The 13600-nt window shown below is 43.4% G+C and overlaps 2 protein-coding genes across 4 annotated transcripts in view; one reads left to right on the top strand and one right to left on the bottom strand.

Moving 5' to 3' along the window:
* LOC125091434 (uncharacterized) overlaps positions 1-13600 on the bottom strand; it is a 67841-nt gene that overhangs the window by 54057 nt on the left and 184 nt on the right. Inside the window, exons 2-3 of the mRNA XM_047715096.1 lie at positions 12708-13174; positions 11357-11441 (exon numbers count right to left, since the gene is read on the bottom strand). Coding sequence (XP_047571052.1) covers positions 11357-11441; positions 12708-13174 — 552 coding nt within the window. The remainder of the gene's footprint in view (positions 1-11356; positions 11442-12707; positions 13175-13600) is intronic.
* The window catches only part of XIAP (X-linked inhibitor of apoptosis), a 59380-nt gene continuing 58631 nt past the window's right edge, over positions 12852-13600 (top strand). For 2 of the 3 annotated variants that reach the window (XM_047715198.1, XM_047715200.1), the window contains exon 1: positions 12852-12978. The gene's annotated coding sequence lies outside the window, so the exon portion shown is untranslated. The remainder of the gene's footprint in view (positions 12979-13600) is intronic. The other variant, XM_047715199.1, reaches the window with a different exon arrangement.

Genomic DNA, 13600 nt, shown 5'->3' with positions numbered 1-13600 from the left:
TTAAGCTGTTTGTCTTTAATCTTTTTTCTACACTTGATCTTAGCCAAAAGGCCGAGAATCTTTTTTCTTTATGAAGCAGATCTCAGGACACCTGGGTGGCTCAGTGGGTTGGGTATCTGACTCTTGGTTTCAGCTCAGGTTGTTATCTCATGGATCAAGAGATAGAGCCCTACATAGGGCTCTGTGCACAGTAGGGAATCTGCTTGAGATTCTGTCTCTCCCTACCCCCAAGCACGCTTTCTCTCAAATAAATAAATAAATCTTTTTTTTAAAAAAGCACGTTTTGGGGCATCTGGGTGGCTCAGTGGGTTAAGCCTCTGCGTTTGGCTTGGGTCATGGGTCATGATCCCAGGGTCCTGGAATCGAGCCCCGCATCGGGCTCTCAGCTCCGTGGAGAGCCTGCTTCCTCCTCTCTCTCTGCCTGCCTCTCTGCCTACTTGTGATCTCTGTCAAATAAATAAATAAAATCTTTAATTAAAAAAAAAAAAAGCAGGTCTTGGGGTGCCTGGGTGGCTCAGTGGGTTAAGCCTCTGCCTTCAGCTCAGGTCATGGTCTCAGAGTCCTGGGATCGAGCCCCTCATCGGGCTCTCTGCTCAGCGGGGAGCCTGCTTCCCCCTCTCTCTCTGCCTGCCTCTCTGCCTACTTGTGATCTCTCTCTCTCTGTGTCAAATAAATAAATAAAATCTTTTTTAAAAAGCAGGTTTTTTTTTAAGTTTTATTTAGTCAAGTCACCTCTACACTCAACATAGGGCTTGAACTAAAAACCCCAAGATCAAGAGTCTCATGCTCTTCTGACTGAGCCACCCAGGCACCCCAAGAAGCAGCTCTTTTTATTCTGGATGCCAATTACGAATTTCTTACATGTTGTAAATATCTTGTCTCTTCTCTTTGTTTATGGTGTCTATTCTTATGTAAAAGTTTGAATCTTTAACACAATCGAATTTACTAATTCTTTTTCTTTTACAGTTGTCCTTTATGCACCTTGTCTAGGACAGTGATCTTCAGTCTAGGGTATATATTCCCTGAAGGTATGTGAAGACTTTTAAGGTGTTTAAGAGTATGGACAGCTTTGAAGAAATTAATTTCTAGATCCTCAGTTGCCATATCTATTCTTTCCTAAAAGAAATGTTTCAGAATGCTTGTGTGGTGGCCTCACTCCGGGTCTCCATTTCCTCCTTTCCTTTCATGAACGCCTATATTCCTTTTCCCCAGTCTGAACCTTAGTATTGTTCATTCCCCTAAATATAAAATGTTTGGTGAGCCAAAGGGACAAATAAAAATATTGCTGTTAAAAGTGTACATACTAGGGGTGCCTGGGTGGCTCAGTTGGTTAAGCAACTGCCTTCGGCTCGGGTCATGATCCTAGAGTCCTGGGATCAAGTCCCACATCGGACTCCCTGCTCGGCGGGGAGTCTGCTTCTCCCACTGATTTCTCTCCTCTCATGCTCTCTCTCTCTCTCTCTCTCAAATAAATAAAATCATTAAAAAAAATAAAAGTGTACATACTATACTTATATGAAATTACAGAACAGGGAAAATGAATTGTTAGTGAGAACAGTCAGAACAGTGGTTGCTTCTGGGGTGGGAATGAAGACTGCCTACTTCAAACAAAAAAACACAAGAGCAAATAATATGCATGTTGAAGTTTTCAGGAGTGAAGTGTACCAATGTCTGAAACTTACTTCAAAATGCATAAAAACATAACATGGGTTAATGGAAGGTCCAGGGGTCCGGGGCAGGCTGCCCCAAGATGGGCCACTTTGGCATAAAGATTATTTTGATTTAAAAGTAATCAAAAGGAGATGCAGGAAAAGCTCTCTAGGTCCCCCCAAATGGCCTAAATTTACATTGGAAAGCAGAGCCTGTACCAGGAAGAGAGTTTTGTGTGTGTGTGTGTGTGTGTGTGTGTTTTTTAAAGATTCCATTTATGGGCTCCTGGGTGGCTCAGCCATTACACATCTGCCTTCAGCTCAGGTCACTGGGATCAAGCCCAATATCAGGCTCCTTGCTCAGTGGGAAGCCTGCATCTCCCTCTCCCACTCTCCCTGCTTGTGTTCCCTTTCTCAGTGTATCTCTCACTGTCAAATAAATAAAATCAATCTTTTTTAAAAAATTAAAATTTCATTTATCTATAGAGCGAGAACACGAGTGAGAGAGAGTACACAAGTAGGGGGAGGGGCAGAGAGAGAAGCAGGCTCCCTGCCAGTGGGGAGCCCACTGCGGCTGATCCTGGGACTCCTGGATCTCGACCTGAGCTGAAGGCAGAGGCCCAACCAACCAACCCACCCAGGTGCCCCAGGAAGAATGCTATTAACAGAGACTCCCCTTTATGTAAGGAACTTAACTGCATAATAGAACAACCTTGCTTTTCTAAACATCTCCCTTCACCTTCCTGCTAATGGCCTTCTCTTTGTATCCTCAGACCTCTCCTTAGTTCACATAAGCTTCATGTTGCCTCACTGTCTTTGGAATTTTCAGGTCTGTAGGTTTACTATACATACGTCTATTAAATTTGGTTTTCTCCTGGCAATCTGTCTCATGACAATTTGATTCTAAGTCCACTTAGAAGGACCATAAGGCAAAGGTAGGTCTTCTACCCCAACAATGGATAGAGCAATGGGTAGATAGAAAAAGCGGAATTAAAGTGAACACAGCAAAATGCCAATTGTAGAATCTAGGTGTCAAGGATATGGACATTTGTGTACAATTCTATCAATTTCTTTACTTGTTTAAAACAAGTAGATGTTGAGGAAGCTTCCTCTAGTCAAAGTCTTGTGTCTTTTTCTGCTTCTGAGACACAGGTCCATGAGAACAAAGCAATGAGAACTGTGGTAAGAAATACTGAGGGTGGCAGTGCCTTATTTCATCTAGGCAACAAATTCATGGCAAGGCTCAGCCTCATCTATCTTAGAATGAGAATGCAGAATTGAGATAGTTGTTACAAGGAAGGCATTAATACATTTTTATTTGAATTGAAAAAAAAAAGTCAGACTTTTTAAAACAAAATAAGTCTCATTTGACTTTTTTTTTATGATGAAGAGGACTGACTGCCAGTTAGATTATATAGTGGGCATTTTCTGTAAATTGAATAAACTCTGATCAGTAACATCAAAAGCTTTTGATGAAAAAATATTTAAAGCTCAAGAAGAGGGGCGCCTGGGTGGCTCAGTGGGTTAAGCCGCTGCCTTCGGCTCAGGTCATGATCTCAGGGTCCTGGGATCGAGTCCCACATCGGGCTCTCTGCTCAGCGGGGAGCCTGCTTCCCTCTCTCTCTCTCTCTCTGCCTGCCTCTCCATCTACTTGTGATCTCTGTCAAGTAAATAAATAAAATCTAAAAAAAAAAAAAAAAAAAAAGCTCAAGAAGAAACAGAAATATTTATTTTAAAATACTAAATTGGCAAATATACATTCAAATTAATATTTTAATTTTTCCAACACTTTCTGAGTATATCAGGTTAAATAAGTTACACTCAATGAAAAAGTAAAGAGGTACAGTTACTAGTCATCTAAAAAGCCTTTTTGGTATAGTTCCTAGAAGGTGAGAAATTGAATAACTCTAGTGAATGAGTAACAAATCCTTTTACAAGTCACATGGTTTCCAATCCTTTGCTTTCAACAAATTTGAAGGAAAATCTAATCAAGTAGCCAGACAAGAGATCATAAAAAGACATTTCTGATAGATCATTATGTGATTTTTGGCAAACAACTCAGAAAGAGCTCAAAAATTAAATTACGATGCTATTACAATACTATTATATTTTTAGATGCTTACATGTTTGAACAATTTTCTCAGTGCATCATAAAAACAAAAACAGAATTGAAACTGAACTCTCATTCTAGCAACAGGTTGTATTCATCCACCCATATGTACACTGGAGGGGACAAAAAACAGTCCATCTCATTCAAGGGTGCATTTCCAATAAAATTTGACTTTTATGTTTTCCATTAATTTATCAAAATGTATAAAAAATTTATGTTTTGACCAATTTTATACCAATAATAACAGTTACAAATAACTCAATCCAGAGAAATTTTTTTAATAGCTAAAAATGTTTATAGGACACTTGCTAAAAAATTGTTTTATATTCACATTTTTGTGCAAAGGAATATGATAGAGTGATAGGGTGCCTGGGTGGCTCAGCGGGTTGGACCTCTGCCTTCGGCCCAGGTCATGATCTTGGGGTCCTGGGATTGAGCCCCGCATCGGGCTCTCTGCTCAGCAGGAAGCCTGCTTCGCTCTCTCTCTCTGCCTGCCTCTCGGCCTACTTATGATCTCTCTTTGTCAAATAAATAAATAAAATCTTTAAAAAAAAGAAATGATAGAGTGATCAATAAAGGACTCTAAGCATAAAAACATATCACCTAAGATAATATTCTATGGGAGAAGTGGAAAGGAAAAATGAATTAAAGACAAAAATAGATAAAAATTTTCTGGCTATTAAAGAAGATCTTATCCCTTTAACTTTCATATGGATGATGTTGGGTATCAAACCACTATGGTACTTAGAATTCATTTAAAATAATGATAGATTTGGCTTTTATGTCACCATTTATGTTACCTTGGAAATTACAGCCTTTGTAAGTATCTTAACTTAAAATGAAAACATTTTTATGTCACATTAACATGTAAAACTGTTACATGTTGAAAAACATGTTTTTTCAAAATTCTTTGAGGGATATGAGAGCAAACAGCATGAAAACCACTGGTCTAAAAATCATTTCCTACCCTATAATGAAATTATACTCTCTTATATTTTAGTTTTTAAACATTATATTTATTTGAGAGAGAAAGCAGGAGCAAGGAAGAGGAGCAGAGGGAGAAGCAGGCAGGGATCCTGACAACAATGTGGGGCTTGATCCAGGACCCTGGGATCCTGACCTGAGCTGAAGATACACGCTTAACTGACTGAGCCACCCAGGCACCCTCTCTTGTATTTTCTTTAAAATGTCAAAGTTTTGGGGCACCTGGGTGACTTGGTTAACCATCAGACTTGGTTTGGGCTCACATCATGAGCTCCTGGACTGCTTCCCCTCCCACTCTCCCTCTGTCCCTCCCTCCACTCGAGCATTCCCTCTATCTCTTTCTCCTGATTAAAAAAATAGTAACAATAAAATTTGAAAAAATGTCAAAGTTTTGCCTTTCACATTTCTGTCTCTAATCAGCCTGGAATTGATTTCCCTAAAACATAGCCCAGATAGACACAGCACTAAAATCAGCTGGAGCCTGTGGCGAAGCTTTACATTTCCACCAAACATGGCTTAGCTTTACTGACTCCGAATCACAGGAGTGGGGAGTATCCAAGAATTAGTACTGTCAAAAAGCTGTTCAAGTGGCGGCACCTGGGTGGCTCAGTTGTTAAGTGTCTGCCTTCAGCTCAGGTCATGATCCCAGGGTCCTGGAATTGAAGCCTGCATCAGGCTCCACTCCCGGCTTGTATTACCTTTCTCTGTTAAAAAAACAAAATCGGTGTTCAAGTGATTCTGGCTCACCCTCAGGTTTGGGAACCATTGACTTACATGATAAAGGCCAAATGATATAACATGCCGTGCAAGGTGTTAGAGACTGGACTGTATTCTCCCCAAAATTCATGTTGAAGTCCTAACCCCCAGTACTTCAGAATGTGACTGCATTTGGAGATAAGGCTTTTGAAGAGGCAATTAAGTTTAAAAACGAGGTGATTAGGGTGTGCCCTAATCCAATATGACAGATGTCTTCATTGAGAAGAGATTAGGAGGCAGACACACCAAGGGGGAAGACACAGAGAGAAGACGGCCATCTGCAAGCCTAGAGGACAGACCTCAGATATTGAACCTGCCAACACCTTGAACTCAGACTTTAAGCCTCAAAGACTGTGAGAAAACAAATTTCTGTTGTGTAAGCCACATGGTCTGTGGTATTTTGTTATGGCAGCTCGAGTAGACTAATATACAAGGATTTTATCTGGGCCCTGACTACCAGAGCCACAGCTCTCCTGTCAGGCTCCATCCATCCCCCCCAATCACCACCCACCCACACCTCCGGCTTGCTAGTTTGGAGACCTTGGGCAACCTAACCTCTCTGTCCGTTTTCTTACCTATGAAATGGGGATAATAACATCACTTTCCAGGAGCTGCATGATGATTAAATGTGATCATCTAACTGATGATCTGAACACATTGTGAACATAAAAATACTCAGTAAATGTTAGCGGCTACACTCTGGCCATTCTCCACTAACTGCCATTCTCCAGCTACATGTTGTTTTGTTCCACCTCCATGAGTCAGCGCGTCTGCTGACTGTCTTAGAATGCCCTTCTCCCACCTCCTCAGCTAGCTAAATCTTGGTTGTCCTTCAAGACTGAAGTCCGTGTAGAGCCAGCTCTGATTCACTCTTCTCCTCCCTCCCACGCTTCTAGAGCGCTCCTCTAGATTCCCACAGCACTCTGTGCTTGCCTCTACCAAGTGAGATGCCATCGCAGGGGTTTAGGCAGAGGAGTGACCTGATCTGGCTTGAGTACCTACCATATGGCAGGCACCATTTTAGGTTCCGAGTCAAGATGAGAATAAAAAGAAGAGTTAACTTATAGGATTACTGAGAGGATTATGAGAGACTTTAGATAGTGCCTAGCATATGGTAAACTCTCAGTAAGTGCTAACAATTAGTATCTATCTATATTCAGGACACTTCCTCACATCTATTGACATCTGTGGCCTTTGGTTCAGTCTTCCTCCCTAAACACAAATCCCACTATCATCCTGGGTGATGACACCTCCAACATGCTAGCGCCTCTCCTGGACCTCAACCATGTGTCTGGTCCTGGACCAGACACACCATGACAATATCCTGACCTTGACACTGTTGTTGGACTTTTGCAGACTAAAAACATTGTGTATAACCATAGGAATAGATTAGAAACCTGGGCAGAATTTTCCATTAGCTTAAGTTGAGAGTGAGCTCTTCAGTCCCTACTCCAAACAAGCAAAAAGTCTCTTCTGTATGACTGAGTCCTGGAGGATAAAAGCAAAGGAAAAAAGAGAGGGCTGGCTGGAGATGCTAGTTTTGTGGGCACGAGATAAGGGCAGGCATCTTTGTGACTGCTCAAAGAGAGGAAATTACAGTAGCCATCTTTCTGGCAGCAAGGAGGGAGGGAGAGGTTAGCAATCAAGATACCTGAGCAAAAGTCAGGAGACTGAGGGGAAGTGCTGCTAATAGACACTGTTCAGCATGAATGACCTTCACGGAGGCTATTCTCTGGTGATGAGTCAAGAGTAATCCTATGGGATGCCTGGGCGGCTCAGTTGGTTGGATGACTGCCTTCGGCTCAGGTCATGATCCAGGAGTCTCAGGATCGAGTCCCGTATCGGGCTCCCAGCTCCACGGGGGGTCTGCTTCTCCCTCTGACCTTCTCCTCGCTCATGCTCTCTCTCACTGTCTCTCTCTTCAATAAATAAATAAATAAAATCTTAAAAAAAAAAAAAGAGTAATCCTATGCAGGTGTGTACTCCTTCCTGCCAGAAGGTATATAGCTCTGAGGGCAATGCCTGGAAGTCAGGGCTCACCCCACCTTCCTTCACTGTAAACAATTCTGCTCTCTATTTAGTTGGACTTTCACTTAAAACTGCATTTCCAGAAAGCGTTATAGTGCTAAACTTTGGCTGTTCTTCCCAGCAGATAACTACATATGTTATTTTCCACAGAATCCAGCTGCCATTGAGGTGTGATGATCACCCTCTAGATTCTTCTCTACTTACCTACATCTCATCACTTTTAGCCTCTAAGGATGTATCCTTTTTCCCATTCAAGGTTAATGCTACTACTCATTCTTGATTCTATCTCTTTCTCATTTCTGCTGCATCTTTATGCTATCTTTTTCCCTTTTGCCATTAAACTGCTGCTTGGAGTATTTGGCAATGGTCTAACATTGGCAATTCAGATGGTCCAAGCTAATATACCTTTGTACTTTTCCTCTCTAAATATTCCTTCTCCTCGACCAAAAACAATTAAAACAAAACATCCTTGTACAGACAAGAGTAACCTCTCCAAAGATTGTATTTTTCTAACTTCACACCTCCTGTGTCCCTTCGTATAAAACCTAAACACCATACCTCAGCTATGTCTGCCTTTGCTGTTCACATCTCCCAAATGACAAATCACCTAACAAATATTTTCCAAGGGTCTGGCGTGTTTATGAAGTTTTTAGTCACTCATTCAATAACTAACTTCTGAGTAGCTACACTGTGCCAGACACTATTCTAAGTACTTGGGCTAGATCAGTGAACAAAAGAAAAATTCCTGTCCTCTTGGAGCTTACAGTCTAGTAGGGGTTGGTAGGAGATATACAACAAATAAACACAATAAAGAAAATAATTGGAGTGCCTGGGTGGCTCTGTCAGTTAAATGTCTGCCTTCAGCTCAGGTTCATGATCTCCAGGTACTGGGACAGGGCCCCACTTAGGGCTCCCTGTTCAGCAGGAAGTCTGCTTCTCCCTCTCCCTCTGCCCCTCCCCACCACTCATTTTCTTTCTCTCTCTCTCAAATAAATAAATAAAATATTTTAAAAAAATAACCATACAGGGGGCGCCTGGGTGGCTCAGTGGGTTAAAGCCTCTGCCTTCGGCTCAGGTCATGATCTCAGGGTCCTGGGATCGAGCCCCACCTCGGGCTCTCTGCTCAGCGGGGAGCCTGCTTCCTCCTCTCTCTCTGCCTGCCTCTCTGCCTACTTGTGATCTTTGTCTGTTAAATAAATAAAATCTTTAAAAAAAAATAACCATACAGTACGTTCCAAAGTGATAGATGCCATGGAGGGAAAAAAAGTAGAGCAGGAGAGATTGAGAACGCTATGAGAGAAGTTGTAATTTTAGATATGGTGGTCATGGTAGGCCTTATTGAGAAGGCGATAATTTTCTTTTTTGAGAGGGTGACAATTAAGCAAAGACTTGAAGGACAAGCCATGGAAAAATCTGGGGGAAGTGTTCCATGCAGAGTGAATAGCAAGTGCCAAGGCCCTGAGGCAGGAAAGCTAAAGGAATAGGGGAAAGACTAGGAGATGAAGACATAAAGGGACAAAGGACCCTGACTGTGTAGAGCCTTTGTATTAGTAATTTACTGTTGAGTAACAAATTGCCTAAAATTTAGCTATTTAAGGGGTACCTGGCTGACTTAGTCAGTGGAACACGGGACTCTTGATCTCAAGGTCATGAGTTTGGGCCACGGTAGACATGGAGATTATGGAAAAAAATAAAAACAAGTAAAATTTAGCTATTTAAAACAGCAATACACAGGAATTAAGAGTGGTTTGGCTGGTGGTTTTGGCTTTGGGTTTCAAGAAGTTGCAGTCATCAGAAGTCTGGGCCTCAAGAATCCTCTTCCAAGGTGGCTCACTCATGTGGTTGACAAGTTGGTGTCTGTTGGTGGTGGGGGAGGAGTAGATGTGAAGAAGGGGAGGACTCAGGTTTTTCCCATGTGGGCCTCTCTACATGCTGTTTGAGAATCCTTATGATATAACAGATGGCTTCCTACAGAGCAACCAATCCAAGACAGAGTGAGGCAGAGACCACAATGCTTTTTATGACCTAGGCTTTTTTTTTTTAAAGATTTTATTTATTCATTTGACGGAGAGAGATATCACAAGAAGGCAGAGAGGCAGGCAGAGAGAGAGAGGAGGAAGCAGGCTCCCTGCTGAGCAGACAGCCCGATGAGGGGCTTGATCCCAGGACCCTGAGATCATGACCTGAACCGAAGGCAGAGGCTTTAACCCACTGAGCCACCCAGGCGCCCCATGACCTAGGCTTTTAAATCATATGCCATCACTTCCACAGTATTCTATTAGTTTACACAGGTCAGCCCTACTTCTCTGTAGAAGACAACTAGCCAAGGGCATGAAGAGCAAGAGGTAAAGATCAGTAGAGATCATCTTGGTGGCTGGCTTCAATCGTCTTTGTAGGCCATTATACATCTGTGGCTTTTACCCCGAGTAAAATGGAGAGCCACTGAGGGCTTTGAGCAGATAAATGAAAATTACAATGAGCTGACTTACTAGCATAGCTTTGGCTGCTGTGTGAATAGACTGGAGAGGAGCAAGGATGTAAGCTGCAAGATGAGTGAGGAAGCTAAAGTGCAAGAGACAGACAGACCAGGGTCATAATGGTGTCAATGTGAATTGGTGGGATTCTGGATATATTTTGAAAATTGAGATGGATAGGATTTGCTGATGAATTGGATGTGAGATAGAAGAGGTGGGGATTGGATTAAAGATGACTCCAAGAGTTTTGGAGGAATTACAAAAATGAGTTAGACATAGATCTTACCATAAATGAACTTCAGGTATAGGTGAGATAAGACATGTACACAAATAGGTATATTACATCACAGAAAGCACTGTGTTCCATAACAAGGGCACAAATTCAAGTGCCAAGTGAGATAAAAATTTCTCAAGGTACTCAATGCCACTGATATGTATACTTAATAATGGTTAAAATGGTAAATTTTATGTTATATACTTTTTCTTAAGTGATCTCTATGCCCAACATGGGGCTGGAATTCACAACCCAAGATCAAGGGTCACATGCTCCACTGACTGAGCCAACCAGACGCCCCTATGTTATACACATTTAATTACAACTTTGAAAAGGTGCTAACAAAACCAAAAACAAAAATTCAAGTGCCAAGAGAGTTCAGAATAGGAAGAAGAGATGACCCTCAGCTAAAGGAATCAGAGGCTTTGACTAAGGGCAGTCTTTCTACCCTTGAGCCATTTCAGTAAATGAATGGAAGGCAGAAAAGCTGGGGGTGGGCAGGGGCACAGTTCATAGCTCTATTTTGTTAGAGGATAGTGTGCAATAAAACTACAGTCGATGACTGATGACAGCGTTCTGTGACCGTCTCAAGTGACCTCAAGGAAGAATCAAAAACAGAAAGAACTGGAAAACCAATTAAGCAGAGACATGCAAGCAATATTTTTAAACAATCAGATATGATAGAAACATAAAGTATTAAGATGACCTAAGGGTCTTTCTTGTGTCTGTGTGGAAATCAGTAAAGCTTAATTTCTTTTAAACCTTAATTTTTACAACTGTAACAAATTATACCTTTTGATGTGCAAGTATTTGGACAGCTGCTTGCAAGCAGGCATACCCTTTTCCCCTTTTGTATATATAATCCCTGGTAGCTATTGAGCTTTGGAGCAGTTCTTCAGAGCCATCTGAAAGACTGTTTTCCCAGGCTATAGTTCCCAGTAAGACAATGAATAAAGCATTTGCTAACCTAGTTTGAGGATGGTTGTCTTTCAGTTGACAGTAGGGTATCCAGGGGAGAGTGAACATAGAGCTAAGGTGTTTTAACATTATCTGGGAAGTAGTGTTGAAGGGTTTAACTTACATGGCCTTGTACAGGCTGTACTGCTGGGGACCAGTCCTAGGGATAGAGAGGCCAGTCCAGGAGACAGGGTAGTGGTCAGACACACCTGTAATCAGAAGATCTAGGTTTGAATCAGTGTTCCAGCTCCCACACCTACTCACAGTGTGACTTTGGGCAAGCCACCTAAATTCTCTTAACCTCAGTGTCTTCCTCTGTAAAATGGAAATGATGGTAGTTACATATTTCATAAGATTGCTCTGAGAATTAAACGAGATAAGTATTTGCTTGCAATTTGTATTACCACAGTAAGTCAGATGTGAGATTCTCAGAGCTAGGACAGTAAAGGAGGATCGGAGAGGGTAATATTTAGCAAAAGCCTAACAATCAGAAAGAAGTCTTTTCTCTCCTCCCTCCAAGTTCCCTTTTCAAGTAGAGCAACATCATTTGAGGATGGAGGTGATATTTATAATCTTCCTCTTTAAATGAAACACTCATTGAGAACCTCTCATGTCACTACGCTGGCATATAAGGGAGCTCCCAAGTTTGTGAAACAAAATTCATTTGTCTTTTTGACAATCTTACAGCATACCTGAAATAAATCCAGGATATGCTCAGCATTTTATGTACCAGATTTCCAGTTTTCCCTGCCTTCTGCTTTCTTCCTACTCATTTTCCCTTTCTTTATCTCTCAATCCCCTTGCTGTCCCAAATGAATGTCTCTTTCCTTTTATCCTTCCCAACTAGGCCACAGGCCATATTCTTAATCTCAGTTCCCTCATTTATTAGCTGCATGCTGGTGGAGGGGCTTATCCTCTCTATGCCTCAATTTCCTCTGTAAAATGGGATTAATAAGAGAGTGCCTACCTCACAGAGTTGTCAAAATTACAACAAAGAACACGTTATATGCCTACCACATTGCCTGATCTACAGTAAGAACGCAACTTGTTCGCTCTTTTCATCCGTAATTTTATCTCTAGTCCCCAACTGGTCAACACCAGAGTCCAGCAGGTAAAAGCCGTGGGAAAAAAACACCTCAAGGGTAAAGAGGAAACGCTTGAGCGGGGGGGCGGGGACAGCGAAGTACATACTGCGCAGGCGCATCCGCCAGGTCAGGCTCTGGCTTCCAGCTGGGGGGGGGGGGGAGTTGGGGGGGGGGACGAGGGCTTCAATTGTCCTGGCTGCCCCCTTCCGGCCCAGGGAAGTGGCCGGACCTTGGCTGCGCCCCGGGAGGGCTCAGCACTACTCAAGGACTCCAGGGCCCGAAGGGTAAGTTCGAAAATGGCGGAGGGGAAGAAGGAGGGGCCTTGCAGGGCGGGAGGCTATCCCCCGGGTGGGGGCGGTAAAAAGGAGTCTGCGGGGGTGGGGGGGGTACCCGTGGCGAGGCCGGAGGCGTGAGATTGAGCGACAGTGGCCGGTGTCTGTTTGAGGCCCTGCCTTGGACTCGGGGTTTCTCCGGGCGATGGGCGGGCTGGTGGGTGCGCCTGCGGGAGACGAAGGGACTTCCGTTTCCTTCTAGGCTGGGGCCCGGCCGCAGAGCGGAGTTGGCATTTCCAGATTGGGGCTCGGGCCGCCCCTCCTCCAGGACCCTCCCCTCCGGACCGCGCAGGGCGCCGCGGGCGATCCGGGCTGGCTCTCCTAGCGCGGTGGGTACTGCCTGTAAGGGCTTCCTCCTCCTCAACCCCCCCTCCCCGCGGGCCCCGCGCTGCGGGGGAGGGCGGGAAGGCCGTGTGCGGGTGGCCCAGCAGCGGCTCCTTGCCCAGGTTCCTGGGAGCGCCGAAGGAAGGCGTGGGTGGGTGGGTGGCTTCAGGCGGCCGGGTGCCGTCTTAAACCCTGTGACCCCTAAGGTAAATCGAGTCAAAGAACTTTTTTTTTTTTTAATGATCAAAGGGACCGCCCCGTTCTCCCCCCCCCCCCCCCCCCCCCCCGCCAATCTGATGCGTGTGGCAGGTATTGAGCTGGGTGGAGTGTGCCTGGCAAGGGCTTGTGAAGCAGAAAGAATAGGAGCCAAAGAGCTTCCGGAAGAGGAAATTAGCTAGGAATTCTTTCCAATCTTTGCTGCCCTAGTCACCTCCCGAGCATATTCTGTGAGTAAAACAAAATTCAGTCTAACTTTCAGTTTCATTATTTTAACTTCATAATACACTTGTTTTTGGGAGGAGGGGGTTGGTTATTGCTGAAACTAAGCGTTTCAGCAACAGCCCCCTCCACCTCCAAAAAAAGAAAAATGTCAATCAAAGCTTTGTGAAAACCTATCCGATTTTAATA

The sequence above is a fragment of the Lutra lutra genome, chromosome X (assembly GCF_902655055.1).
Source record: "Lutra lutra chromosome X, mLutLut1.2, whole genome shotgun sequence".
Taxonomy (NCBI): Eukaryota; Metazoa; Chordata; class Mammalia; order Carnivora; family Mustelidae; genus Lutra; species Lutra lutra.
This window is presented reverse-complemented; position numbering and strand designations above follow the sequence as displayed.